At 52.2% G+C, this 27,449-nt stretch overlaps 1 protein-coding gene across 3 annotated transcripts; it reads left to right on the top strand.

Moving 5' to 3' along the window:
• Nucleotides 1-26,395, top strand: TBC1D2 (TBC1 domain family member 2). Of its 3 annotated transcripts, none has more exons than XM_029911325.1 (13): nucleotides 1-262; nucleotides 1,307-1,451; nucleotides 3,108-3,249; nucleotides 8,317-8,453; nucleotides 9,897-10,084; nucleotides 11,205-11,591; nucleotides 12,373-12,483; nucleotides 14,418-14,605; nucleotides 16,086-16,562; nucleotides 20,173-20,293; nucleotides 22,983-23,168; nucleotides 24,788-24,909; nucleotides 25,768-26,395. In XM_029911325.1, the coding sequence occupies exons 2-13, from the start codon at nucleotides 1,325-1,327 to the stop codon at nucleotides 25,967-25,969; spliced, it is 2,388 nt and encodes a 795-aa protein (XP_029767185.1). In that variant the 5' UTR covers nucleotides 1-262; nucleotides 1,307-1,324; the 3' UTR covers nucleotides 25,970-26,395. The 3 variants fall into 3 exon arrangements, with proteins under 3 accessions (XP_029767185.1, XP_029767183.1, XP_029767184.1); XM_029911323.1 differs by having other exon boundaries at nucleotides 174-262; nucleotides 810-1,451; XM_029911324.1 differs by having other exon boundaries at nucleotides 174-262; nucleotides 810-1,451; nucleotides 25,817-25,954.
• Nucleotides 26,396-27,449: the final 1,054 nt, after the last annotated feature.

Raw genomic sequence — 27,449 nt, 5'->3', positions numbered from 1 at the left:
GCTCAATCCTAGCAGAGAAGAACCCAGAAAAAAACTCTGTGGCTATTTAAATAAACTTGGGGTCAAGGGGCCAATCAAGGCCTGGAAGTCTCGTTGGTTCTTTTATGATGAAAATAAATGTCATTTACTGTACTGCAGGACAGCTCAAGATGTTAACCCTTTGGGGAGCATTGATCTCTCCAGCGCTGGTTTTGATTGCAAGGTGGACGCAGATGAAGGGGTTTTTGAAATCAGAACTCCAAGCAGAGTGTTTATCCTTAAGGTGAGCACAATGTCTTCTAGGCAACTACTGCTGCTGGCTATTGTGAAATGTAGGAGCTAGTATTGCAGCTGTTAGTATGAATGGACCAGCATTAAAATGGTCCAGGTAAAAGTTCAATAGCAAGGTTTAAGCACTACCATGAGAGCATGCGGGCCTTTAGCTTTTGGGCCTGATTCTCTCACTGATTCTGTTGTAAAACTCCACTGGCTTCAATGGGAGCAGAATCAGACATGGAGTTCAAAAGGAAAGTTAAGTCAGGAGCAATTGAACTCTAGGATGTAACCTCTCTAATACAACACTGAGCTATCCTGGCCTGGGGACGGGTGCTGGGTCAACTTGGAAGCTCACTGTGACGATTTGGGTGGGAGAGAGGCATGTGGTTACTAATTAAACGCCTATTCAGTCTCGTTAAAGTCAGTAGCACTGGCTGGGGTCTGTGTCTCCCTGAATTTTGCCCAAGTGCCTAGAACTTCCCCTGTAAAACCTATACATTTACCTCTAGTTACAGTCAGATGCAGGGGTCGCAAGCCTGTCTTTTCCCACCTAGATTTAGTAAAGGATGGGACTTGAGGACACCAGTCTGACCTGACTCACCTGCAGAGCCCCATGGTCAAATCCCAATCTCCGTGGGACTCCTCTGGCAAAGAGCAATGGATCGCTAGCAACGAGAGCTGACTGAGGATGGAGCCTTTGCAAACTAACTCCTACAGCTTTCAGCTCCCTCTATATCACTCTCTGCCCAACGCAGCAGGGCCAGAAATCTCCAGCTGTGACAGGCTTTTCCTTTAAAACAAGGAGACCAGCCATCTAATGTAGTAGACAGTCGGCGGTATGCCTGGGAGACCAGGGTTCAGGATTTACCCCATGCCTCTTGAATCAGGGTTACAACTGGGGGCCTGGTGCTCAGGGAGCAGGTGTCTCTTGCCTGGCCAACATCAGCTGGACTAGAGCAGGGGAGGTGGTGATCAGCTCTTCAAGGACCTCACAGCAGGCTGTAACTGGTACTTCAGAGAGCCACTTCAAACCTGTTTTATGTAATGTTAGGCATTCAGCAAACAGGCCATGATGTACTGGCTGCAGCAGCTGCAGATGAAGCGTTGGGCGTTTTGCAATACCCAGACTGGGCTTCCTGTGGACAGCGTCACTGCAGCAGCCCTGCCTGTGAATGAATCTCTGCTCAATGAAACCAGTAGGTATTAAAGAGTTAACTGTTTCCCCCTGATCTGATCAGTGTACAGAGATTTTGGGCCAGCATTTTCAAACAAGGCACCTAAATAAGTTCCAGGTCTCAGAGGTGCTGAGCTCCTGAAGCTCCCACTGACTTCAAGGTGGTACTGAAGTGCCAATGTGGAGGGCCCCAAGCTTGAAACGTTTGGCCTTTGTAATGAGAGCAAAGCTAGCTCTCATTGGAGAGCTCATCTTCTGAAATAAAGGGACTGACTTTCATACACAGCCAGGGCTCTGATTGTCTAGCTGGGGCTGTCTGAGGGGCAGCAGGGTTGGTGGGGTCAAAGGCATTCAGATTTATGTCTACAGTTGCTCTTGTTTTTTCCCTGGAGTGAACCCTGAACAGTTCTTAGGAACTCCTGAGGGGGCTACAGGGCCTGCAGCGAAGGGCCTACCTTTTGTTCCATTTGCAATCTGTGTCAGGACATGATCAAACAGTTACGCCCCTGTGACTGGTGCAGGGTGCCCCTGGGGGCTAGTCTGTTGCTTAGCTGTCACCAGGTGCACACTTTCCTGCTTAAAAAAAATAATAATAATAACATTTGCCAGCAAATGCTGTACCTCTGTTTAAGAGGCATAGATGTGTGTTGGTCTCTCTTTTACTTGGCAGCTATCACTGTCTTTTCCAGTAATCCAGGCTCTGTGGCATCAGTTTTATTATGAGTATAAATACATACAAATGATACCGTCTGCGGGGGAAAATGATGCCAGCACAGTTCTGTTTTTTCCTTGTTTGGCTTCTGTGTGGACATTACTCAGGGTTACTGCATTGTACACTTTAAAATGTAAACAGTTAAAGTCAACTTAGGTTACCTTGGCAGTGGATGAATAGAAAGATGTTTCCATCTGCCGGCCTCTGGGCTCTTATCTGTGTAGCAAACTACAATTGTTGTATGCAGTGTTGTAGCCCAGGATATTAGAGAGACAAGGTGGGTGAGGCAATATCTTTTACTAGGCCAACTTCTGTTGGTGAGAGAGACAAGCTTTCAAGCCACACACAGTTGCTCTTCAGGTCTGGGAAAGGTACTACGAGTGTCACAGCTAAATATGAGATCAAACAGATAGATTATGTGCTACTTACTTATGCTAAACCAGTGGTGGATTAGCCACTAGGCCAATGGGGCCTCTGCCCAGGGTCCCCGGCCAATTGGGGGCCCCCAGGAAAAATGGGCACCCCCATACCCTGACGACGACTCCTGCCCACCCAGTGCTCCTGTCAGGGCACGGTGGCCTCATGCAGGGGGGACTGCAGGCAGAAGGGGTGGGAAAGGGCTCCTACTTGCTCTGGCCAGGGCCCCACAAACCCCTAATCCACCTCTGTGCTAAACTATCTGTTCAATCTCATATTTAGCTGTGACGCTGGTAGTACCTTGCCCAGACCTGAAGAAGAGCTCTGTGTAGCTCGAAAGCTGGTCTCTCTCAGCAATAAAAGATATTACCTCACCTACCTTGTCTCTCTAGAAAACTACATGGAAGGTTGGATGGCTTCCTCTGGTCTGTCTTGAACAGATATACAGACTGAGCTGAAAGGATATGACAAGGCTTAATGCCTAATGTAAAGAGGCAGAGTTTGATCAAAGGTTTTGGAGCTCATCTAATTTCTCTCCTGGTTTTCTAGTTCACACTGAAGGCGAGGGGTTCTTGCCCCCTGTGAAAACCCCTACAGATGTGGTAGGTTTAAAGGCAGCCTCTCTGCCCGCTCCCCAGCTGTCTGATGCCCTCCAGAACATCTCCCTCAAACACCCTTGGACTGAAATACAGTAAGTGGCGATGGAGGTGTGGCTGGTGTATTGGGCTCCTGTCTTGTGGTGCTCTTGAGCATTACTATAGCACAAGACAAGAAATGTGTCGTGTGGGTAATGCCTTCATGCAGCATGTGGGAACTCAAATGCAGTAGAGTGAATACCGCACAGGAGGAAATGCAAGCTCTCTGCAGTGTTTCCTTGTCCCCTCTCTGGCTCTCTGACCAGTAAATCTCAGCAGCAGGTCTACAGCCTGGATTTTTTTAAATGCCAGTGTCCATACACCTTTTGCACGAGCACTTACGGTGATGTGCACAATCTAGTAAGTGCGCTCACAGTCGTGTCTGAGTGCACGCAGTAGAGCTTGATCCACAGCCCACTGAAGTCAATGGGACTCTTGCTGCTGATTCCAGTGGGCGTTGGATCAGGTGCATTTGGCATGCGCAGAAGTAGTCATGTAGTGTTGGCCCAAAGCAGCTGACCTTGCAAGGCACTGAGCGCTCTAGAACCGATTCAGCAAGTGCTTAACTCCCAGCGGGTGAGCAGTTCCATTGCCGTCAGTGGCACTGCTCAGGGCTTAAAGTTAAGCTCATGCTGAAGTGCATCAGTGGATCAGGGCCAGAGTGCTCAGCCCCTTGCAGGATCAAGCCCCAAATGCACATGGACTTCCAGCCTCTCCAAGGGCCTGATTCAGCTCCCATCAAAGTCAAGGGAAAGGCTCTCACTGACTAAGGTGGGAACCGGATCAGGCCCTGACCTCCCGAGTTCTGATCCAGCAGAGTGCATAAGCCTGTGCATGGCTGTATGTAAGTGCTTTGGGGATTGGAGCCCTAGCATTCACCGTTGGCACTGGTTGTCACAAGCACCAGATCATGGAGGCTAGAGCTTCTAGCCTCTAATGCTAGTCAGGGAAAAAGATACTAATGTTGACAGCTAACACTGTTGACAGGCCCGGTGGCTAACACTGCTAGCCAGCCCATTGGGACCACACGCTGTGTTTTCCTAGGAGGAGAATGCCACAAATTCAGGCTCCGTGGGGACTGGAGAACATCTCGGGTGGGGTAGGACAGGCTGATTTGTTTCCCACAGCATGGTAGTTTAGCTAGGGCTCTTATCTGTGGGTCAGGTGGGCAGCAGAAACAGACACTCTGTTAGGAGCCTGAGGATATAAGTGTGTCCTTGCATCCCCTATCTTCAAATCCAGCCTCTGCTGCGTGGTTTGTTTCTCTCCCTCTCAGTATTTCCAAAGCACCTGTTGCTGTCATAGCCAGGTACCAGTTTTGTTAGGAGTCTAGTTTGGCTATGTCCAGCGGACCCCATATATTGTACTTACTGTAACCAAGACAAATTGACACAGATAAGGGAACGGTGTGATGCAAGAGAGACGAAAGAAAGAAAGAGCTGGCTTTGCCTACTATCTATACTGTACCAGTCTTTTCTGCCACCATCACTAGCACAACATTCACTTACAGGAAAGACTTGAGGCCAGATCCTCAGCTGCGGTGAATTGTCAGAGCTTATGAGGCGCTCTGCTTAATTCATAGATTCATAGATTTATAGACTCTAGGACTGGAAGGGACCTCGTGAGGTCATCAAGTCCAGTCCCCTGCCCTCATGGCAGGACCAAATACTGTCTAGACCATCCCTGATAAACATTTAACTAACCTACTCTTAAATATCTCCAGAAATGGAGATTCCACAACCTCTCTAGGCAGTTTATTCCAATGTTTAACCACCCTGACAGTTAGGAACTTATTCCTATTGTCCAACCTAAACCTCCCTTGCTGCAGTTTAAGCCCATTGCTTCTTGTTCTATCCTTAGAGGCTAAGATGAACAAGTTTTCTCCCACCTCCTTATGACACCCTTTTAGATACCTGAAAACTGCTGTCATGTCCCCTCTCAGTCTTCTCTTTTCCAAACTAAACAAACCCAATTCTTTCAGCCTTCCTTCATAGGTCATGTTCTCAAGACCTTTAATCATTCTTGTTGCTCTTCTCTGGACCCCCTCCAATTTCTCCACATCTTTCTTGAAATGCGGTGCCCAGAACTGGACACAATACTCCAGCTGAGGCCTAACCAGCGCAGAGTAGAGCGGAAGAATGACTTCTCGTGTCTTGCTCACAACACACCTGTTAATGCATCCCAGAATCACGTTTGCTTTTTTTGCAACAGCATCACACTGTTGACTCATATTTAGCTTGTGGTCCACTATAACCCCTAGATCCCTTTCTGCCGTACTCCTTCCTAGACAGTCTCTTCCCATTCTGTATGTGTGAAACTGATTGTTCCTTCCTAAGTGGAGCACTTTGCATTTGTCTTTATTAAACTTCATCCTGTTTACCTCAGACCATTTCTCCAGTTTGTCCAGATCATTTTGAATTTTGACCCTATCCTCCAAAGCAGTTGCAATCCCTCCCAGTTTGGTATCATCTGCAAACTTAATAAGCGTTCTTTCTATGCCAATATCTAAGTCGTTGATGAAGATATTGAACAGAGCTGGTCCCAAAACAGACCCCTGCGGAACCCCACTCGTTATACCTTTCCAGCAGGATTGGGAACCATTAATAACTACTCTCTGAGTACGGTTATCCAGCCAGTTATGCACCCACCTTACAGTAGCCCCATCTAAGTTGTATTTGCCTAGTTTATCGATAAGAATATCATGTGAGACCGTATCAAATGCCTTACTAAAGTCTAGGTATACCACATCCACTGCTTCTCCCTTATCCAGAAGACTCGTTATCCTATCAAAGAAAGCTATCAGATTAGTTTGACATGATTTGTTCTTTACAAATCCATGCAGGCTATTCCTTATCACCTTACCACCTTCCAAGTGTTTGCAGATGATTTCCTTAATTACTTGCTCCATTATCTTCCCTGGCACCGAAGTTAAACTAACTGGTCTGTAGTTTCCTGGGTTGTTTTTATTTCCCTTTTTATAGAAGGGCACTATGTTTGCTCTTTTCCAGTCTTCTGGAATCTCTCCTGTCTCCCATGATTTTCCAAAGATAATAGCTAGAGGCTCAGATACCTCCTCTATTAGCTCCTTGAGTATTCTAGGATGCATTTCATCAGGCCCTGCTGACTTGCAGGCATCTAACTTTTCTAAGAGATTTTTAGCTTGTTCTTTTTTTATTTTCTCTTCTAAACCTACCCCCTTCCCATTAGCATTCACTATGTTAAGCATGCCTTCAGACTTCTCGGTGAAGACCGAAACAAAGAAGTCATTAAGCATCTCTGCCATTTCCAAGTTTCTTGTCACTGTTTCTCCCTCCTCACTGAGTAGTGGGCCTACCCTGTCTTTGGTCTTCCTCTTGCTTCTAATGTATTGATAAAAAGTCTTCCTGTTTCCCTTTATTCCTGTAGCTAGTTTGAGCTCATTTTGTGCCTTTGCCTTTCTAATCTTGCCCCTGCATTCCTGTGTTGTTTGCCTATATTCATCCTTTGTAATCTGTCCTAGTTTCCATTTTTTATGTGACTCCTTTTTATTTTTTAGATCATGCAAGATCTCGTGGTTAAGCCAAGCTGGTCTTTTGCCACATTTTCTATCTTTCCTACCCAGCGGAATAGCTTGCTTTTGGACCCTTAATAGTGTCCCTTTGAAAAACTGCCAACTCTCCTCAGTTGTTTTTCCCCTCAGTCTTGATTCCCATGGGACCTTACCTATCAGCTCTCTGAGTTTACCAAAATCCGCCTTCCTGAAATCCATTGTCTCTATTTTGCTGTACTCCCTTCTACCCTTCCTTAGAATTGTGAACTCTATGATTTCATGATCACTTTCACCCAAGCTACCTTCCACTTTCAAATTCTCAACGAGTTCCTCCCTATTTGTTAAAATCAAGTCTAGAACAGCTTCCCCCCAGTAGCTTTTTCAACTTTCTGAAATAAAAAGTTGTCTGCAATGCAGTCCAAGAACTTATTGGATAGTCTGTGCCCCGCTGTGTTATTTTGCCAACGTATATCTGGATAGTTGAAGTCCCCCATCACCACCAGATCTTGGGCTTTCAATGATTTTGTTAGTTGTTTAAAAAAAGCCTCATCCACCTCTTCCACCAGCTGGGATCTGGCCCCACTGACGCCAGTGGAGCTACGGCCAATTGACACCAGCTGGGATCTGGCCTGTTTTTTATCTATTTTTTAATGATCACTGATGACTAGGGCCCTACCAAATTCAGGGCCATGAAAAATGCATCACAGACCGTGAAGTCTGATCTCCCACCATGAAATCTGTCTTGTGTGCGCTTTTACCCTATACTGTACAGATTTCACGGGGGAGACCAGCGTTTCTAAAATTGGGGTCCTGACCGAAAAGGGAGTTGCAGGGGGGGGTCACAAGGTTATTTTAGGATGGTCATGGTATTGCCACCCTTACTTCTGCGCTGCCTTCAGAGCTGGGTGTCCGGAGAGTGGCAGCTGTTGGCCAGGCGCCCAGCTCTGAAGGTAGCAGCGCAGAAGTAAGGGTGGCAATACCATACCAGGCCATCCTTACTTCTGCGCTGCAGCTGGCAGCGACTCTGCCTTCAGAGCTGGGCTCCTGGCCAGCAGCCACTGCTCTCCAGCTCCTCAGAAGTAAGGGTAGCAGTCCCACAACCCTCCCTACAATAACCTTGCAAACCCCCCACAACTCCTTTTTGGGTCAGGACCCTACAATTACAACACTGAAATTTCACATTTAAACAGCTGAAATCATGAAACTTATAAGATTTTTAAAATCCTGTGACCATGAAATTGACCAAAAGGACCAATGATCACTGACGGGATGGATCACTCAATGATTACCTGTTCTGTTGATTCCCTCCGGGGCACCTGGCATTGGCCACAGTCGGAAGACAGGATACTGAGCTAGATGGACCTTTGGTCTGACCCAGTATGGCTGTTCTTATGATGGATGTTTGTCTGGATTTTCTTTTGCCAAGTGATGGTACCTCCCAATGACCCCTCTGCCTTACTTTTTCCTTCCTGCATAACGAAGTGAGGAGCAGCATCCAGGGGCGTGGCAATCCAGGGGAGCCAGTGATCAGGCTGGCCTCAGTGACCACGGCTCTCCTGGCCCTTGGGCTCCCTGGGTTTCTTTGTCTTTTTAGAAATACAATCTACAATATCTGTGGCACCAGGCAGCTCCCGGGGAATGGCAGGAGCATCTCCGGTGTTGAGGGATTCCCGGAGCACCCTGGGACTCCGGCGGAAGAACAAGAGGTGGAAGGGGAGGCAGAATGTCCAGGTACTTTCTCCTCACTGCCCTTTGTGGCCTGTATCCCAGCCTGGCATCGTGAAATCATTGTGCAGCAGCCCTGCCAGCTGTTGAAGGAGACGGGGGTTTCTCTGGGCATGGCTACACTTGCAGATGTAGAGCGCTGTGAGTTAAACCCGCCTTCGGAGAGCGCAGTAGGGGAAGCGCTGCAGTCTGTCCACACTGACAGCTGACAGCGCACTGGCCTGGCCACATTTGCAGCACTTGCAGCGGCATTGGGAGTGGTGCATTATGGGCAGCTATCCCAGCATGCAAGTGACTGCAATGTGCTTTTCAAATGGGGGGGGGGAGGTGGAGTGTGACAGGGAGTGTGTTGTGTGTATGTGGGGGGAGAGAGAGTGGGTTTTTGGGGTGCTGAGTGTGTCAGCATGCTGTCTTGTAAGTTCAGACCCCCCCCCCCACCACCACCACCTCTCTCTCACTCACTCAAAGCAAACAGTAAATGTTTGCTTTTTCTTGGAGCTGATAAGCAGCCAGCTTCTCCGAAACGGAGCTTTGAAAGGGCATTTCCGCATTCCTGCAGCCGATTTCACAACAATGACCAGAGTGGCCACTTGACTTAAGGGCATTATGGGACGTTTCCGGAGGCCGATCAGAGCGCAGTAATGCAACACCTCGTTCACACTGGCGCCACGGCGCTCCAGCGGGCGCGCAGCAAAAGTTACTCCTCTCGCCGAGGTGGAGTACCAGCAGTGCTGTAGCCGCGGAGTCAGAGCGCTCTGCGTGCCTTGCCAGTGTGGACGGGTAGTGAGCTAGTGCGCCCCGGGGCTGCTTTATTGCGCTGTAACTCGCAAGTGTAGCCAAGGCCTTAGGGAGCGTCACGATGTCCTCTGGGGACATCGAACCCTAGTGCTCTGCTCTCCGGGACTCCAGAGCAGCTCCCTCTCATTGCTATGGAACATCGCAGGGCTGCGTCCCCAGCTGGCACTGACTGGCATAGCTCCCTTGAAACCACTTTGCAGGAGCTGGGGACCTGGCCCTGTTTTCTTTTTGGTGCCTGCAGCAGTGGGGTACCTTGGCAGCTGGCATGGGCTTTGCCAGCACTTTCCCAATGGCTGCAGTTTAGAGCAGCCACTCCTGCCTCTGCTCTCTGTTCTGAGCAGCAAATCCTCCCACCAGAGCGGTCAGGCTTCGCTTGGCAGCCGGTCTTCCCTCCAAATGGCCATTACTGGTGTAAATCAGCAGAGCCCTATTGACTCCAGTGGAGCCACGCCCATTGACACCAGCTGGGATCAGCCCCATTGACTCCAGCAGAGCTACAGCCGCTCGGCTGAGGCTGGGGCCCTGTGTATCTACGTTTGATACAGCACTTCAGCTGGCCCTGGGTGTCTGTCATTCTCCAGCTGGTCATTCAGTTTGGTGCTGGTTTCCCACAAGAGAAGTGACTCCCCTCCTCTCATTTGTCTCCCTCAGTCAGGGAGCAGGCCCGAGAGGACACACGGGCTGGGCCCAGGTCACACTGGCCTAGGAAAGCGAAGTGGCTGACCAGCGGTTTCCCTGCCTTCACTGAAGGGTTGGCACGTGAGAGAAGCTCCCCTGACAAGGTGGCTGTTCTGCAGCAGCAGGTCCTGATGCTGACAGAGGAAATCAAGTCTCAGAAGGTAAGGCTGGTCTGGGAACCGTTGCTCCAGAGCCCAGCAAAGCCATTGGGATGGCTCTATAGACCCCAGGGAGCTTTGGATCAAGCCCCTAGGTGCTAGCATGAGCACTTCTTGGGGTGCCATTTGCTAGCGTGTTATGCTTGGTTCTCCAGTGATGTTCCTTTGGAGCTGTTCTCAGTTGGGGCAGGGGAGGGGTCACTCTGGGCTCACATGGGTGTGACTCGGAGCGGGGGGGGGGGGGGCAGTGGGCTCACCCCGGTGTGGCTCGGGGCGGGGGAGTCATTGGGCTCACCCCGGTGTGACTCGGGGCGGGGTGGTCAGTGAGCTCACCCCGGTGTGACTCGGGGCGGGGTGGTCAGTGGGCTCACCCCGGTGTGACTCGGGGCGGGGGGGGGTCAGTGGGCTCACCCCGGTGTGACTCGGGGCGGGGGGGGGGGGGGGGGGCTCACCCGGGTGTGACCCCGCTGGGGGGGGGGGGGGGGTCACTGGGCTCACACCTGTGTCAGTAGGAGAGGAAACAGGCCCATGATGAGCAGTTGGCTCCGTCCTTCGTTTACTTCCTGGAGGCGATGGCCTTCTCCCAGACCGTGCAAGCTTCCTCTGTGGCCATGTGCCATGAGTCAGAGCCTGCTCCGGGGAGGGGAGGTGACTGTGAAAGTGTTGCCAGGACAAGGGGATTGCTGGCAGCCCCGGAGCCAGCGCGCGCCGCCCCTGCCTGGGGCTCTGCATCCAGTCAGCCCTCAGGAATGTGCCTGTGGAGAGCCCGGGGCCAGGTGGGATGCACAGCATCCCCTTGCAAACAGCACAGCACCTCTGGGGTGGTACAGGCCATGGAGCATGGAGACCCGTCCGTGCTGGGTGCTCCCAGGGCAGGCTGGCAGCACAGCTCCGCTGTTATAGACACATAGGAGTTGCAAGTCGTTCTCTGACACTGGCTAGTGCCCACATCTCAGCAAAAGGCAGCTATGGGGTGTCCTGCCCAAGGGACGTCTCCCCAAATCCCCTTAGATAGTGCCCCCGTCCCTTAACCAGAACCCCAGGCCTGCTGCGACCTCATTGAGAGCCGGTGCTGTATTGCCTGTGGTTCGTGTGCTGTGACGATCGCTCCATGTCCCCGCAGGAGCTGGTTAAGCTTCTCCACAAGGCTCTGGAGGCTGCGCAGCAGGAGAAGAGAGCATCCAGCATGTATCTGACTGCTGCAGAAGACAGAGACCGGCTGGAGCTGGTGCGGCACAAAGTGAGGCAAATTGTGGAGCTCAGCAGTCGGGTGGAAGCCCTGGAGACCGACAAGCAGGAGCTGGAGCAGAGCGTGGCTCTGAGGGACAGCCGTGTGGAGGAGCTGCAGGAGCACGTGCAGCTCCTGATGGACAAGAACCAGGCCAAGCAGCAAGTCATCCTGAAGCTCACGGAGCAGATTGCCCTGGATCTCTCTGAGCCGGTGCAAGAGGCTGATGCTGTTGCCGCGGATACCTTGTACAAGCAGCAGGAGGAGATTGAGCATTTGAAGGTCTGTGAGGCAGGCACAGCCAAATCAGCAGCTGGGGGGCTCTTTAGTATATGGGACAGCAGGCGCCTGGACTGGTTTGTGCCGCTCCTTTGCTGTCCAAAGTGCAGGCAGTTTGCAAGTGTTGGGCTGATATCAGTCCTGGGCTTTGAAGGGTTTGTCTGGTTCAAGAGATGGGGAAGTGGTAGCTTGACTCCGCTGAGTCATCCTCCATTCAACCCTTAGCTCCTCCTCTGTTGCTGCCTTCACTCAGTCTGTCCAGATGTGTCCTCTGTGTAAACAACATTTCCCCTCAGACAGCCTGGCCCACCGTGCAGCTCCCAGCCTCCTCTGTGCAGTTATAATGGACGCTTGTGTCTCTCAACAGAGAAGCACTGCAGCCAACAGTGGGGTTTTGTTGTCTGCAGTGAGGTGGGGTTTGTTGGTGCCTGGAATGCCTTTAAAAATGAACCAAACCCAGATCTCTCTGCCTGTCTCCTTGCAGCATCTCCCAAGCATTATGCACTATTACAGGGCAGAGGTAAGGTGGTTTGGGTGCCCTACCTGTACATTCCAGACCGGAACGTGTCTGAATTTCTTTTAAGTTTAGCCTTACGTCTAAATTTCCTGGGTCTCTGATGTTATTTGGGAGAATTATGCCCTCCCTGTAATGTATTTTACCTTAAATTATGGAGCCATCCTCTCATTCTGTAGTTGTTCTGTGGGGATTTAAAACAGAGAGACTAGCAAAAGCCTGCCTGCGAGCTGCCAGCCTGGTGTGAGCACCTTCTCTGCTTTCTGGCAGGATGACCTAGATGCCTACAGAACTCAGAACCAGTTCCTCAACTCCGAGATCCACCAGGTCACGAAGCTCTGGAGAAGCGTTGCCGAGAAGGAGAAAGTCCTGCTGATGAAGGTGAGATGAGCTGTGGAGAGAGGTGGCAGCTGTTCATTTAGTTATTGTGAAGTGAGCACCAATGCAGGAGTTTCCCTTCCTACCCAGCCCCGGTCCCAGATGCACAGTAAGCCAACAAGGGTCTTGTTCCCAGTAGACTCCCATCCACTTCTTCACTCTGCATTTTGGTGGCCCCAACATGAGATCTCTGATCATCTTCCCTCAAGAGTTTCCTAAATAACATACAGGCAAACCCTAATTTTTGTTTGGGTCTCAAGGGATGATGAAGCATTAGTAGAGTTGGCGTCTTGCAAAATCAAATTTCTGCTTCTCTACAAATTTCAGCTCCAGGCCAGACACAAACTTAGAGTCACGTGAGGCTCTGGGGTTTACATAGGAACGGGCTCATCCCAGGCGCCATCCAGTTCAGTAGCCTGTCGCCGACAAGGGCCAGTGCCAGCAGGATGCAGCGCTGAAGCTAAGATGCCCACCGGGAAAGTTCCCCTCAGCCCCCAGGAGTTAGAGGTCGGCTGACACTCAGCGCTTGGAGTTTGTCCCTTCTGAAGCACTTGTCTGCCTTTTAATCTCTGCTATCATAACTCTGGATACTCAGCCACAGAAACATTCAGTCCTTTTTTGAATCCTGCTCAGCTCTTGGTCTCAACACCTCATGTGGCAGTGAGTTCCGCAGGTTAATGGTGTGCTGTATGAAAAAGTGTTTCCCTCTCTGTTTTGTCAGAATTTGGCACCATTTGATTTCACCGAGTTTATCCATGTTGTTGTATTGTGTGATGGCGCGGGCACTGCCCTTGGTCCTATCTTTGCTGTTCCATTCATGATTGTACTCTTGTCATGCTCCCTCCTATTCATCTCCTCTCTACAGTAAACAGTCCCAGTTAATATGTCTTCAGAGCCCTTAGTTCTCCTCCTCCCCCGCTATGGTCCCCTCTAGTTCTGCAGTGACTGTCGAAATGGGGTGCAGTCCTGTCCACACGAAACAGGCAGCGGCGAGGCAGTGCTGTGTATAATGGCACTGTATTAGTTTCATGTTGTTCTCCATCCCATCCCTATGCACCCTAACACCTTGTTTGCTTTCCTAACTGCTGCAGCCGATGCGCAGATGTCTCCAGTGAGCTCCTAGCGTGGCGTGCCCTTGGGTGAGTCCCTCAGCCTCTCACCTGTATATCCGGGAGAACGACGCTTCCTTTCTCCCTCCCCTTCTCTGGCCTGGCTCTGAGCTCTCTGGGGCAGGCCTGTCTCTCATTACTTGTCTGGGCAGTGGCCAGCACACCGGAGTCTCAAACTCAGCTGAGCCTTCTGCTAGTCACTAGCACTGTCCCTGCCAGTAGAGGAGTAGCACGGCCTGGCTGGGAAGCTGCAGAGGAGCAGTTGGAATAGATGAGACAGGGTAAGGCTTTAGATGCCTCTTCAAAGTGGTCAAGGTCTGAACCCAGGTGTCCTGGCCAAATTTCACTCTGGGCAATTCTGACACCCCCCTAATAAAATTCCCTATGCAGTTTCCTCCACATGCACACACACTCCCATGGACTCCCGCTTTACCCTCTAACACCCCCCAGCTCACCAGCCCCTGCTTGCCCTTGCTGCACAGCCGTGACCTACTGCCAGCACCCGGGCTCCTCGCCTTGTTCCTGCGGGGCTCGGGCTCTTTCCTGCTGCAGCGGCCTTGCTGTGGCTGCTCCTTCCACCCTCCATTGCGCTCCGTGGCATGTGGTTGACTCAGTAACTGCTTGCCCATGAACACGAGAGATGCAGGCAGCTGCTGGGGCAGACCTCTGGCGCTGGGTGCCTCTGGGTGGGGGGTTTCCAGGGGCAAGGGCAGGCGATGTGGGCTTTGCTCTCCAGCTATGCTCGTGGCTGACACACGTGTCAGGGGCTGTCAGTTTTGTGCATCTGCAGCAAGCCACTCTGATGGCACCCCCAACGCTCTCTTCCAGTGTGCCCGCCTGCAAGCCCGCAGCTGCCAGGTGGAGAGCAAATACCTGACGATGCTGCGGAGGCTGCAGGAGGCCTCTCCTGACCTGGCCAGCGGTGAGGCCGAGCTGGTGAAGAGCCTGATCCAGGAGGCGCTACAGTGGGATGCGAAGGAGGAAGCAGCGGAGGCTCTTCAGCTGAACCCTGTCAGGTAAGGGGCACGTGGGCGAGAAGGGCGCATCACTGCTTTGTGGCAGGGATGCGGCAAGTGCAGAAGGACTCTCTGTCACGGGTGGGCCCTCGGCTCAGAACAGTCCTGGGGCGGCGCCTGCTGCCAGGTTCCCAGCTGTCCCGTGCTGAGGCGGACAGGCTTGCTGTCCTGCACAGTGTGCATAGCCCAACTCCAGGATCTCTGGCAGCAACCGGATGGACGGATCTGCATGTCTCCCACAGCCCAGTTCAAGGCTGCTGACAGTCACCCGTGGGTTACAGATTCTGGAATAGGAAGATGCATCCCTAAAACAAAGCACTTCCAGGCCCCTGCGATGGAGCCTGTTCTGTGCATTTAGCCAGACGAGGTGCCATCAGCAATAACGTTTTCAGTACACACCTCACTGCTGAGTTTGCTATTCCTTGCCCTCCCTGAGCTGGGACGCTCTGCTTAGCCAGGCAGTGCAATTAGCCTGGGGTGAGCACAGGACTCATCGCCGCTGTGGAGGGGAAGTGACTGAGCAGCCGTCACCTGCAGGCAGTTTGGGGTTTCTGTGCACACATCTCCCATAAGTGGATACTGGGGATGAGCAGAGGCCGGGAGGAAGTGTGAGGCTGGTCTGTCTTCTCTGCAGGGTCACCAGGGTGTGAGCAGCTGCACTGCAAACCCACACTCGAGTTCCTGGGACCTCACTGGACTTCTGGGGCTTGGTGCTGCAATGAGCCGAGTGGCTCTGAGAGTCTTTCAGTGAACTGTGGCAGAATTTGTCTGTCCTGAGAACGTGGGGGAATTGTGGGAAGGCATTGGAAAGCCATCAGCACTTGAATGGGTTAGTCTGCAACCTCCCTGCAAAGTGGGCAGGTTACCAGCCTGAGTGAAAGCGACTCCTGCGCTCTGCTGGGCCAGCTAACCTGGGTGTCAAGCACCACCGCAGCGGGGTGAGAGGGTTATGGGTGTGGATGGGAGGGGCTAGGGCAACACCTGGGGTGGGTGGGTGGGAAACTGCAGTGAAGACAAACCCTGGAGTCAGGAGAGGGGTTATGTGATGGGGAAATCTGTTCCATACCTCTGGCAAATGTCTGTCTGGTTGTTCAGCTTGTCAGCGGCTGGGTTAGGACCCAGCAGGGCCCCACTCCTGGCTGAGGTGCCACGGGACCAGGCTGGCTAAGGTTTGAACACAGTTACAAAGGGGGCACTGGAAGGACACGTGGAAGTGTTGGTGCTCGGGGGATAGGAGGCCCAGCAGTCTGGGGGCTCCTTCCATCTCTAGCATCTGGGGTTCCAGGAGGAGGGGCCAAAGCTGGCTCTCGCACAGGCGCTGCCCAGGGAGACAGCCACTGTGCCTAGGGCAGCAGGAGTGGGGACTGGGCACCGTAGCTGCCTCTGACTCAGTTTGCCCTGCGTACCAGTACCCCGCTGGGCAAACTGTCCAGCGCCTAGCACATGGGTTTCAGCCTCTGCTCTGCTCTGCCCTCTCCAGAGAGTATGACGACTACGGGTTTATGACCATTCCCAAATACGAGGTTGAGGACTGGAAGCTTCTGGCTAAAATCCAAGCCCTAGAGATCAAATCCAACAACCTGCTGAGCCACACGGCGGTAGAGAAGCCTCTTGGTGAGAGATGGGCCGGCATGGCTGAGTTGAGCCCCTCTGCAGAGATGAAAGGCTTGATCCGCTGCGGCATCCCCGTGGAGCACCGCCAAAGGGTCTGGAAATGGATAGTGACCCAGCGCCTGTCCCACCACCACACCGCCAACCACTACGAGAGCCTGCTGCGGCAGTGTGAGCGCACGGAGCACCCCGCCTCCCGGCAGATCGAGCTGGACCTGCCCCGCACCCTGACCAACAACAGGCATTTCACATCTCCCACCTCCCAGCTCGTCCCCAAGCTCCGAAGGGTGCTGCTGGCCTTCTCCTGGCAGAATCCCGCCATCGGCTACTGCCAGGGGCTAAACAGGTGAGATGCTGAGGTGCCACTGCCGGAGCAGCAGGGAAGGCTGCTCACTGCTGGGCTGTCTCTGTACAAGGGGATAAGAGCCGCCCCTGAGTCCTGGGAGCCCCCGGAGGATCAGTCCGTTGCAGAATAGGGTGCTCAGATACCCCAGCGAGGGGGCCAGAGGAGTACCGCAAGGAGAGGGACCTGCAGGGAAGGGAAGCAGGTGGACATTTCCTGTTAGAGTGATGGTGTCAGTTCTTCAGGGATTCCCCCGTCTGGGGGAGCTGGGATGGCTGCTTTTGTATGAATTTAGATGGAACGTGTGGGTTAAAGGTGTTCACATCACCCAGTCACTTTCCAACATTAAACAGTTGGAACAAGGCCCAGGGCTTGGCATACAGAGACCTCGGCTTGCTTTAGTGCCATGGCAAACACACCATTAAAGAGCCTTTTAACCTTTTACTGGAGATACAGAAAAGAAGGAAAAACAGCTAAAGTCTTTGAAATGTAAAGTATTAACTAAGGCTTCCATTTGTACCACATCCCTTCTTCCCTTTGCCGTTAGCTGGAGAGCGCTTTAGAAGGAAAATCTCCCTTGTTTGAGAGGCCTTAGATCGGGATGGGCAAACTTTCTGGCCCGAGGGCCACATCTGGGTATGGAAATTGTATGGCAGGCCATGAATGCTCATGAAATTGGGAGTTGGGGTGTGGGGGAGGTGAGGGCTCTGGCTGGGGGTGCAGGCTCTGGGATGGGGCTGGGGTGAGGGTTTGGGGTGCAGGAGGGTGCTCTGGGCTGGGACCAAGGGGATCAGAGGGCAGGAGGGGGATCAGGGCTGGGGCAGGGGGTTGGGGTGTGGGAGGGGTGCAGGCTCCAGGCGGCGCTTACCTCAAGCAGCTCCAGAAGCAGCGGCATGTCCCCCCTCCGGCTCCTACACAGAGGCACAGCCAGGCAGCTCTGCACGCTGCCCTGTCTGCAGGCGCCACCCCTGCAGCTCCCGTTGGCCATGGTTCTCGGCCAATGGGAGCTGTGGGGGCAGCGTGTGGGTTGGGGGCAGCGTGTGGAGCCCCTTGGCTGCCCCTACACGTAGGAGCTAGAGGGGGGACATGCCGCTGCTTCCAGGAGCCACGGTACGCACGGATCGGGGTAAGCCCACGGACCCTGCTCCCCGGCGGGAGCTCAAGGGCCGGATTAAAATGTCTGAAGGGCCGGATGCGGCCTCTGGGCTGTAGTTTGCCCATCCCGCCTTAGATGGTACCAAAGATGGTGGTAACTGTCGTCCCAGGTGGGGGTTGACATTCAGTTGGAGCCAGCAGGGGTGGCGATGTCATCTGGGTCCCTCTCTGGCCCGTTCTGGTCACACAACACCTCTCAGGATCAGGGTGATGAAGGCCAGAGATGCCAGGAAATGGTGGGATTGGCAGCCATGATGGTGAAGCTCGCTCCAGTAGCCTCTACCTGTTCTATCCATCTGTTCTTTTTGTTTGTTCTTTCATTCTTTCCCCACAAAATCTCTCTTTAAGGACCCCAAGAGGGAGTGGTGGGTGGAATAGCCCATCCCCTCATTATTATGTCCACCAAAAAGGCCTAATATCCGACATACCAGTTTTGGCTCATGAACTTCCAGCTCCACATCTCCTCTTTTTAACGAGCGTAATTTCATCGCAGTCCTTGAGTCATAGCGACTTGGCCTTTTTATCCTCAGAGTAATTCAGTTATTCTCCCTTCAGTTGTCTCCCTTCCGTGCCTGTTCCCATCAACGTTTGTTGTTATAGGTTACTGGAACAACTTGTAACTTTTACATGCTTTTTACAGCTGCGCTCCCAAGTTGGGTGGATTTGTAGGCCCATTTGTCACAACACTGCTCGTAGCAGAGTTGGCAAGGAGGCAAATGCCCTGTGGCCCACATACACTGGCGATCAATGTCCTGCTTCAAAATGAAGGCTTGTTTGTGTTTTGTGAGTTTAACACCTCTTCCTCCACCAGCCCCATGCTTTCCCTGTCCCCTGTTCAGAGCTAAGAGAGGCAGACCAGTTCCTGTGCCCAGCATTCATCATGCCCTTTGTTCATGGGCTGCAAACCCACACCTACTAACCTCCAGCCAGGAACAAACTTCCAAAGCCAGGTGATCAATCCCATGACAACAGAAATGCTGTCACTCCTCCTCTGAAGGAAAGGTACACAGCCATCTCCCGAACAGGTACTTTCCTCTGAGCTCATCAGTGACTGTTGAGCATCTAAAGAACAATGGGATCAGATTCAGGGAATAGAAGAGAGGCAGAATAAAGTGACTTTTTCAAAAGACTTCTTGTAGCCTCACTCAGTATTCTTAGCCCTCATGCGGCGATTTAGGACGCCTGGAGGATTGCTGTGATGTATATTAACATGACATGAAATGTACATCAGTCATTTGTATCACGTTGGCCAAATCCTGGGAGCTGCTCAGCACCCGCAGCCGCTCCAGAAGCACGTGGGCGTGTGAGTGCAGCAGCCTCTGGAATTGGCTTGCTGGCAGTAACAAGCACTTAGCTTTTCCGGGAGCTGCCCAAGCGGTACGATGTGAAGCGGGCTGCTGCTGTCAGCCTCTGCTTCCTAAGCAATAGGAAAAGGCAAGGTCTGAATTGGTGTGTAATAATTGAGGTTTGGCACGCAACTGCCTTGGTGACACTCCCCTTAGTGGAGAAGACTTGACATAGATATTGGGAAGCCTTCTTTATTCTTCAGAGCCTGCTCTCTGCACGGTGTCACCCAGCAGCTATGTGGTCCCCCCTCCCTGCCCAGCTCTCTGCAGGGCATTGCCTGGCAGCCACATGGGCCCCCCCGCCCCCCAGTGCCTTCTGCTCTGTGCGGAGTCACCTGGCTGCCACGTGGGCCCTCTTTCTCCCCAGCTGTTTGTGTGAGGTTGCCCAAAGGCTGCCTAGGACCCTCCCTCCCATCCGGCTCCGGGAGCAGGCTGGGATGTTGTATGTATTATCTGGCACCTAGGACATGCATGGGGCTCTGCAGACTACCTCGGGAAGGCAAGTTCCCTGCCCCAGAGAGCTCATCCTGTCCAGCACAAGGCACCCTCTGCTCCTCTGAGGCTGATCGCATTCGAGTGGGCTCAGGCTATGGCGATGAATGGATGACCGGCGAGGGGGGGAAGGGAAGTAATCTGTGTCACATGGATCTATCAGGGTAGAGCCCCTCCCATCTCAGAGTGCCAGGAGGTTGGCTCCCAGGTGGTGTAAATCAGCACACCTCCACTGGCTTCAATAGAGCCCCCCCCCCCAAGTACCCAAACGGGGGCGCTGGCCCCAGGAGTCTAGCTTCATTGCTTAGCCCTGCCTCATCTCTAGTGCTGTGGCAGTGCTGCCGGACGTGGCAATGAACTCCAGCCAGCCTTGTTACGCCAGAAGATACAGGGAGATCTTTGAGGCCCTGGAAAAGTACACTCGCTGGCTGGCCTGTCACTGCTCAGCAGCCTGTGCTCCCTGCACCAGAGCCACACAAAGATTTCATGTCAAACCTGAAGCTAGAAGACCAATGCCAACCAGAATCTCTGATTTCCCACCAGTGCTATTGCAGGTCAGTGTCTGCTCAGTAGGTAATAGAGTGTGTCTGCTTTGTTTCATGGTGTCCTGTCCATTGCAGGTTGGCAGCCATTGCCCTCCTGGTCCTAGAAGAGGAGGAAAGCGCATTCTGGTGCCTGGTTCACATTGTGGAAAACCTCATGCCGGCGGATTACTACAGCAACACGTTAATAGCATCACAGGTGAGCATGAGAATCTGGCTACATTACAAGGGTGAAAGACAGCAGGGTACTTGCACAGAGATGTTAAAGGGACATGGTCGACTCCTGCAGCCCAGCCCCTCCTGCATAAGCCAATTTTAGGATTACTTTGCAGGGCCCAGAGCAGGGCCCATGAGAATCGGGCCCATGAGAATCAGGCCCATGCTGTCCAGCAAGTCCTCGGAAGTGAGGCAGGTTGGAGAGGAGACACTTTTATTAACTGCACAAGCACTCAGCATTGTCTGAATCCATAGGGTTTCCTCACATCATAGGTAATCTCATTAACTCTTTCCACTATTTCAAAGTGTCCATTCTAAATGTCTTGCATTTTATTCTTTCTCACAGGATCCAGCACAAGCACCATCTCTCCTATTTCAAATGCTCTTTCCTCGGCATGTCTATCATGCCAGGCCTTTCAAACTCCCTTGCTTTCCTTTAGATTTTGCTGAAACAACTCCATCATACCTTGCAATTTTTCATTAAAATGAGACACATAGTCCATCACTGGCTACGCTGTTTCCTCAACATTACCTTCCCAAGAACCATGAATCAGATCTAGGGGTCTCCTAACCTGCCTTCCATAGAGCAGTTCAAAGGGAGCAAACCTAGTAGATTCTTGGGGTACACTCCTGTACAGATCCAACAGATATGGCAACCGAACATCCCCATCATTCTGTCACCTGTCCACATACATTTTCATCATAGATTTCAAGGTCCCATTGAACCTTTCCACCAGACCATGGTCTGACAGTATTGCTCTGGGGAAACCCACTCTGCTAAAAATAGCAAACGACCTGTTGCCACTATCTCTGCCTCAATATTAGACAATGCTGCAGCCTCGGGGTACATGGTAGCAAAATCTACCAACACAGAAATATACTTCTTCCCATTCCTGGAAGGTTTAGGGAGTGGTCCTACAATATCCACAGAGATTCTGGCAAATGCCTTCCCAATAATGGGTTAAAGGCTGGAGAGGTGCCTCACTAGGTCCCTTTAACGCTTTGCACTTCTGGCACAAATCACAGCGCCTGGAATAATCGCTCACTGTTTCAAAAAGATAAGGCCAGTAGAAATTTTGCTTCAGCCTGTCACATGTTTTGCCTACATCCAGATGTCCTGCAAACAGACCATCATGGGGCCTCGGTTACACAGTGTAAGCTGGAGTAACTTCACAGAAATCACCATCGTCCAATGCTTCTGCTAGGGTGGGGCAGCCCCACAGAGCACCTTGCCCAGGACTGGGCCTCAGTGGCACAGCCGAGCCTGAAACGCTCAAATCACACATGAAGGGCCTGACCTTGCTGTGATACTGGTAGGTGTGGGAGAGTTAGGCCCATCATATATGTCTCCCTTGCTCCAAAAAGAGAGACCGCCAAGACTCCTCTGAGTTGGAGCCCAGTTGCGACTCAGTAAGAGTGTGTAGACTCTTAAAATCTCCCTCATGGACACAGGTTTCCTCTGTCTGGTGCATCAGAATCTAGGGCAGGTCTGCCAGATTTTCTGATCCTTCAGCGTGCTTGCAGTAGAAGTCATGGCAGTCACAGCTGCTGGTGCCATTCCATTGCATTTGTTTTGGTGGTCAGCCAGCAGGAGGAGGAAGAGCTGTTGTGTGTGTCACAGTCAGGGCAGGGGTATATGTTACAGAATGTGCTCTCTTGGCCTAGTGGTGCTGACTTTCTAATCTGCTGGAGGGGGCTCAACCCCCCAGCTCTGTCCCAGGCCCCACCCCTACCCCACCTCTAACACAGCACTGACTTTCCAGGCACATGCTGCTGCAGAACCAGCCTTCGTACTGCAGCACTCTTCCAGTTAATTAGGGAGAACATAAGAACAGCCACAGTGGGTCAGACCAAAGGTCTATCTAGCCCAGTATCCTGTCTTCCGACAGTGGCCAATGCCAGGTGCCCCAGAGGGAATGAACAGAACAGGGAATCATCAAGTGATCCATCCCCGGTTGCCCATTCCCAGCTTCTGGCAAGGAGGGGCTAGGGACACCATCCCTGCCCATGCTGGCTAATAGCCATTGATGGACCTGTCCTTCATGAATCCATCTAGTTCTTTTTTTGAACCCTGTTATAGTGTTGGCCTTCACAACATCCTCTGGCAAAGAGTTCCACAGGTTGACTCTGTGTTGTGTGAAGAAATACTTCCTTTTGTTTGTTTTAAACCTGCTGCCTATTAATTTCATTTGGTGACCCCTAGTTCTTGTGTTATGAGAAGGAGTAAATAACACTTCCTTATTTACTTTCTCCACACCAGTCATGATTTTATAGACCTCGATCATATCCCCTTTAGCTGTCTCTTTTCCAAGCTGAAAAGTCCCAGTGTCATCATACGGAACCTTTCCATATCCCTAATCATTTTTGTTGCCCTTCTCTGAACCTTTTCCAATTCCAATATATATTTTTTGAGATGGGGCAACCACATCTGCACACAGTATTAAAGATGAGGGCATACCATGGATTTATATAGAGGCAATATGATATTTTCTGTCTTATTATCTATCCCTTTCTTAATGATTCCCAACATTCTGTTCGCTTTTTTGACTGTCTCTGCACTATCCACAATGACTCCAAGATCTCTTTCTTGAGTGGTAACAGCTAATTTAGACCCCATCATTTCATGTGCACCTGCCTCTGTATCTCATGGATTCCCGCTTTGTCAAACACAGGTGGATCAAAGAGTCTTTAAAGACTTCTTGTCAGAAAAGCTCCCCAGGCTTACAGCTCACTTTGAGCAGCACAGGATTGACGTCTCAATGATCACCTTCAACTGGTTCCTGGTGGCCTTTGTAGACAGCCTGGTCAGCGACATCCTCCTCCGGGTCTGGGATGCCTTCCTGTACGAAGGAACAAAGGTAGGAACCCACCCCTAGCCCTAGCTATGCCGGGCTCTCAGAGCTGCCGTTCTTGGACACTCGGACCCAAGTGGGACACACCCCACCTTGAGCTGGGCAGCAGACCGGTGTCATAATCATTTTGGTCCCACAACTCCCTGGATGAGCTGCCCAGCCTCTCTGCGTGTCTCTGGCAACGATAGTGGGCCTGTGGCTTCCAGCTCTGTCTGTACTGGGGCTGGAATGGAAGGATTGAGCCCAGCCCGGGGAGACAAACCCACACTAACTCTCACGGAGCAAGCGTGCTACCCAGAGCGGGCACGGGGCTAGCCACACAAGCACGTATCTAGGCTCTCGAACGGGCAAATGCTTGCGGCGGCTAGTTCTCCCGCTGTTCACGTTGCCACGGCTACGTCCTATTCCTAGCACGCTAGCTCAATGAGCACTCCTGCAAACGCCTCTCTGAGCTGGGAATCCCACCCCAGCTATGCCCTGAGGAGCAGCGCTGTTGGCTCCCCCTCCCTCACTGTGCTCCACAAAAACAGTTAGAAAACTGACAAGCCCCATCAAAATCTACTGATCCACCCTTAGCACAACCGCCCATCCCCCGGCACACGCGTGCCCACATACACACCTCGACCTGACAGACAGACACCCCCATCCTGTTTCTCTCACACAAACGGCCCCTACATGCATAGACAGGGCAGCATTCGCCCCATTACCAGGCACACACACACACACCACACAGCCATTTCTCACCCCCACCTCCCTGGCTTGGGGACACATACCCCAGCTCATCAGGTCTCTCCCCTGCCTCCCGTTCTATTACCCTGGGATCACCTTGTTGGTGCTGGGGCAGCCGGGCCCAGACCTCCCCCAGCTGGGCCTCACGCCCTCTCCTGGCCTTCCCAGCTTCTCCCACTGCAGTCCTACATCATTGCCCTGAGGAGGGCCTGGGGACCTGCTCCATCTCCTCTCCTGTTTCTAGAGGGGGCGCTGGAGCTGCAGGGGTCTTGGGACCTTCTCGGGTTGGGGAAAGGAGCTGGGAGGGGATCTTCCCTTCTCCTTCCTCGGCCTGGAGAGCAGCAGACCAGGCATGTTCTGGCCCTGGCTTCAGCCAGCCAGAGTTGAGGAGGGTACAGTCTCGGCCCTCGGTAGGGCGATCTCAGAGAAGCTGGAGCTGGGCAAATGCAATGGATGCCAGTGCAGCTGTTGCTGGACCATGAAGTGGCCAGGAGAGGGCATGAGGATGCGGGCAGCCACCAGTGCCTGTTCCCTTGGTGCCAGGTACCACTGCTTGGGGAGCGGGCCAGTCCTGAATTCTGTTCTCTGTTCCCCACCACCTCAGAGAAGGAGAGCCTCCTGTGCATTTAACTCCCAGTTTAGCCTCTGCTCTTGTAGCACATTCACTCTCCAAGGGGAGCACAGAGAATGAACAGTGCAAATTGACAACGAGTGAGAGGAGACGTGCGTTGGCTTCTGAAGGCCCCCTCCTCTGGTGTGCAGCACAGACACCTGCTGTCCCACCTCATCCCATAGTGCACCAGTGCCAGAGTGCTCCACACCCTGAGCTTTCAGTCCCTCCATGGGTAGATGCTGGGGGCCCTGTGCCCATTAAAACACATTTTAACTTGTCCTAGGTGATTTTCCGCTATGCTCTTGCCATCTTTAAGTATAACGAAGAGGAGATTCTGCAGATCCATGACAGCCTGGAGGTTTACCAGTACCTTCGCTTTTTCACCCACATGATTGGAGATGGCAGGTGAGAGAAGAGCTGCCCTCAGCTTCCTCTTTGGCCAGTCACTTGCGCGCAGACCTGTAAACTTGATGAAATAATGACAAGGCCTAGGACTGTCGCCCTTGTGCTTGCAAGTTGGGGAAGGAACAAGAGTTGGCCATGTGCCTTTGTTCAGTGATGTTCACTGATCTCTAGTTCAGCCTAGAAATTGTTGCCTGTACAATTGAGTTTGTGCCCAAAACAGAAAGAGCAGTTAGGTTGACACATCCAGGATTCACAGCCACGAAGGCCATTGACGGGACAGCGGGGCTGGGGCTGGGGTTTGCTTTTGTTCTGCTGGAGAAGAAGGATCCTGCTCTTCACAAAGTCGAGTGTGCACCGTGGGCATGGGATGAAAGACAGGATTTGGCCAGTGAATCTCTTCCCTGGCAAACAGCCCCTCAGACTAATCCCACCACAAGGGAGTCCTGGGACATACCACTGAGCCTGCTAAGGGGACAAGGGTCCAGCCTCTCACAGGAGCATCCTAGCAATAGGCGAGGAGCATATGTCTGCCTGGAGAAAGGTCCCCCTGAGTGTTCATGGCTCGCCCTGCCAAGCTCAGAGGCTTCTTTTCCGGGCTGGGGAAGAGGAAGGTTGGCTGCTGAAGCTGAAACACTTTACACTGGAGTAAGGGGGGGACTGACACGATCAGCTGATTAGTCCTTGGGTGGGGGCCTCAGACCCTGTGGCTGCCAGCTGTAGTCCAGCCCTGGCTACAAGTTGGTCACTTGGTTACAATGCAAGGGCAGTGCTGCCCCGGCAGGAGGGGACAGCACTCACACACTAGGACCAGGTGTTCAGCTGATTAGCTCACCCGTGCACCCTGTCTTCTCCCGGTAGGAAGCTGATGAGCATCGCCTTCAATGACATGAATCCCTTCCCAATGAAGGTGCTGCGGAACCGGCGAGCAACACACCGGGAGGAGCTGGAGGCGGAGCTGAGCGAACTGGAACGGATCAAGGCGCAGTACGTCAAAGAACAAGCAGAGCAGGTGGCCTGGCATCTGGACGGAGCCGTTAGCGAAGAGGAGGAGGAGATGTAGCCAGAGAAGTGGCTGCTGTCCTGCACCTGCATCCCTGGCCCTGGAGCTCTGCAACAGCATCACGCTCCTTTCTAAGAGAGATGGAAAATCCTGAGGCGAGCAGGGCCAACGCAGAGGATAGGCACAGTGTTTCTGAGGAGCTCAGCTGGGAGGACTGTGTCCTGCCCAGACCTCCTGGCTCACTGTCCACCCAGCACACAGCTGCAGGCTTAGGGCCAACACAGGTTCTGTCTTGGAAAGGTCCTGTCTGTCTCTCTGAACCATCCTGTCCATTCCTCCCCACCATCTTGCTGTAGCTGCACTAGATGCGGTGCCCAACCTATGGCCCGCGGGCTGTACTCTGCCCACTAGAGCATTTCGTAAGGCCCACAGCCTGCTTCAACACAATATACTAACAGCCGATTCGTTAGCGTTTTGTCGTCATGTTTATATTGTGACGGGTTGGATCACAGAAACCCCCTTGGGAGCTGCCACCCGATGCGCCAAGACTACCCCTGCTTCTGTTTTCCCTGCCAGTTCAGGACTCCAGCACCCCGTCTTGCTGAGTCAGACACTCCTGTCTGGCTCTAACACAGACCAAGGGTCTGAATCACTTGTCCCAAAGCTGCAAGGTTACCCAAAAACAGCTCACAGGAGTGTGCTTGTCTTTAGCACTCAGATGCCCAACTCCCAATGGGGTCTAAACCCAGATAAATCCGTTTTACCCTGCATAAAGCTTATGCAGGGCAAACTCATAAATTGTTCGCCCTCTATAACACTGATAGAGAGATATGCACAGCTGTTTGCTCCCCCAAGTATTAATACATACTCTGAGTAAATTACTAAATAAAAAGTGATTTTATTAAATACAGACAGTAGGATTTAAGTGGTTCCAAGTAGTAACAGACAGAACAAAGTAAGTCACAAGCAAAATAAAATAAAATGCGCAAATCTATGCCTAATCAAACTAAATACAGATAAGTTCCTCACCAGTTCCAGAATGCTCCCTTTCACAGGCTAATCTCCCTTTAGCCTGGGTCCAGCAATCTCTCACAACCCCTGTAGTTACTGTCTTTTGTTTCGGTTTCCTTCAAGCATCCTGGGGGGGTGGAGAGGCTCCTTCTTTAGCCAGCTGAAGACAAAATGGAGGGGTCTCCCCCAGGGTTAAATAGACTCTCTCTTGTGGGAGGAGACCCCCCTCCTATGCAAAGTCCAGCTCCAAGATGGAGTTCTGGAGTCACCTGGGCAAGTCACATGTCCCTGCATGACTCAGTCTGTACCGGCTGAAGCCATTGCCCACATGGAATCTTGCATGTCTCCAGGAAGACTTCTTATGTGGATTGGAGCATTCCAAGATGCATTGTTCCCTGATCAGGTACTTAACCTGGCGAATTCCTTCCTAAAGAAGCTGACCAAATGCCTCCCAAAGCTTACTTAGAAACCAAGCAAGCATACAGACCATATTCTTAACCTCAAGTAGAAAATGATATATATATGTACA

Source organism: Terrapene carolina, unplaced genomic scaffold (assembly GCF_002925995.2).
Source record: "Terrapene carolina triunguis isolate 2854851 unplaced genomic scaffold, T_m_triunguis-2.0 Scaffold94, whole genome shotgun sequence".
Lineage (NCBI taxonomy): Eukaryota > Metazoa > Chordata > Testudines > Emydidae > Terrapene > Terrapene triunguis.
The sequence above is the reverse complement of the archived record's forward strand: the minus strand, read 5'-3'. Positions and strand labels throughout refer to the sequence as shown.

Excerpts from the sequence above, each read along its gene's own strand:
- TBC1D2 (XM_029911325.1), top strand. The coding sequence starts at position 1,325 with ATGATGTACTGGCTGCAGCAGCTGCAGATGAAGCGTTGGGCGTTTTGC. Across the intron at positions 1,452-3,107 it reads ATCTCTGCTCAATGAAACCA|TTCACACTGAAGGCGAGGGG; the intron begins GTAGGTATTAAA and ends CTGGTTTTCTAG. Across the intron at positions 24,910-25,767 it reads CACATGATTGGAGATGGCAG|GAAGCTGATGAGCATCGCCT; the intron begins GTGAGAGAAGAG and ends TTCTCCCGGTAG.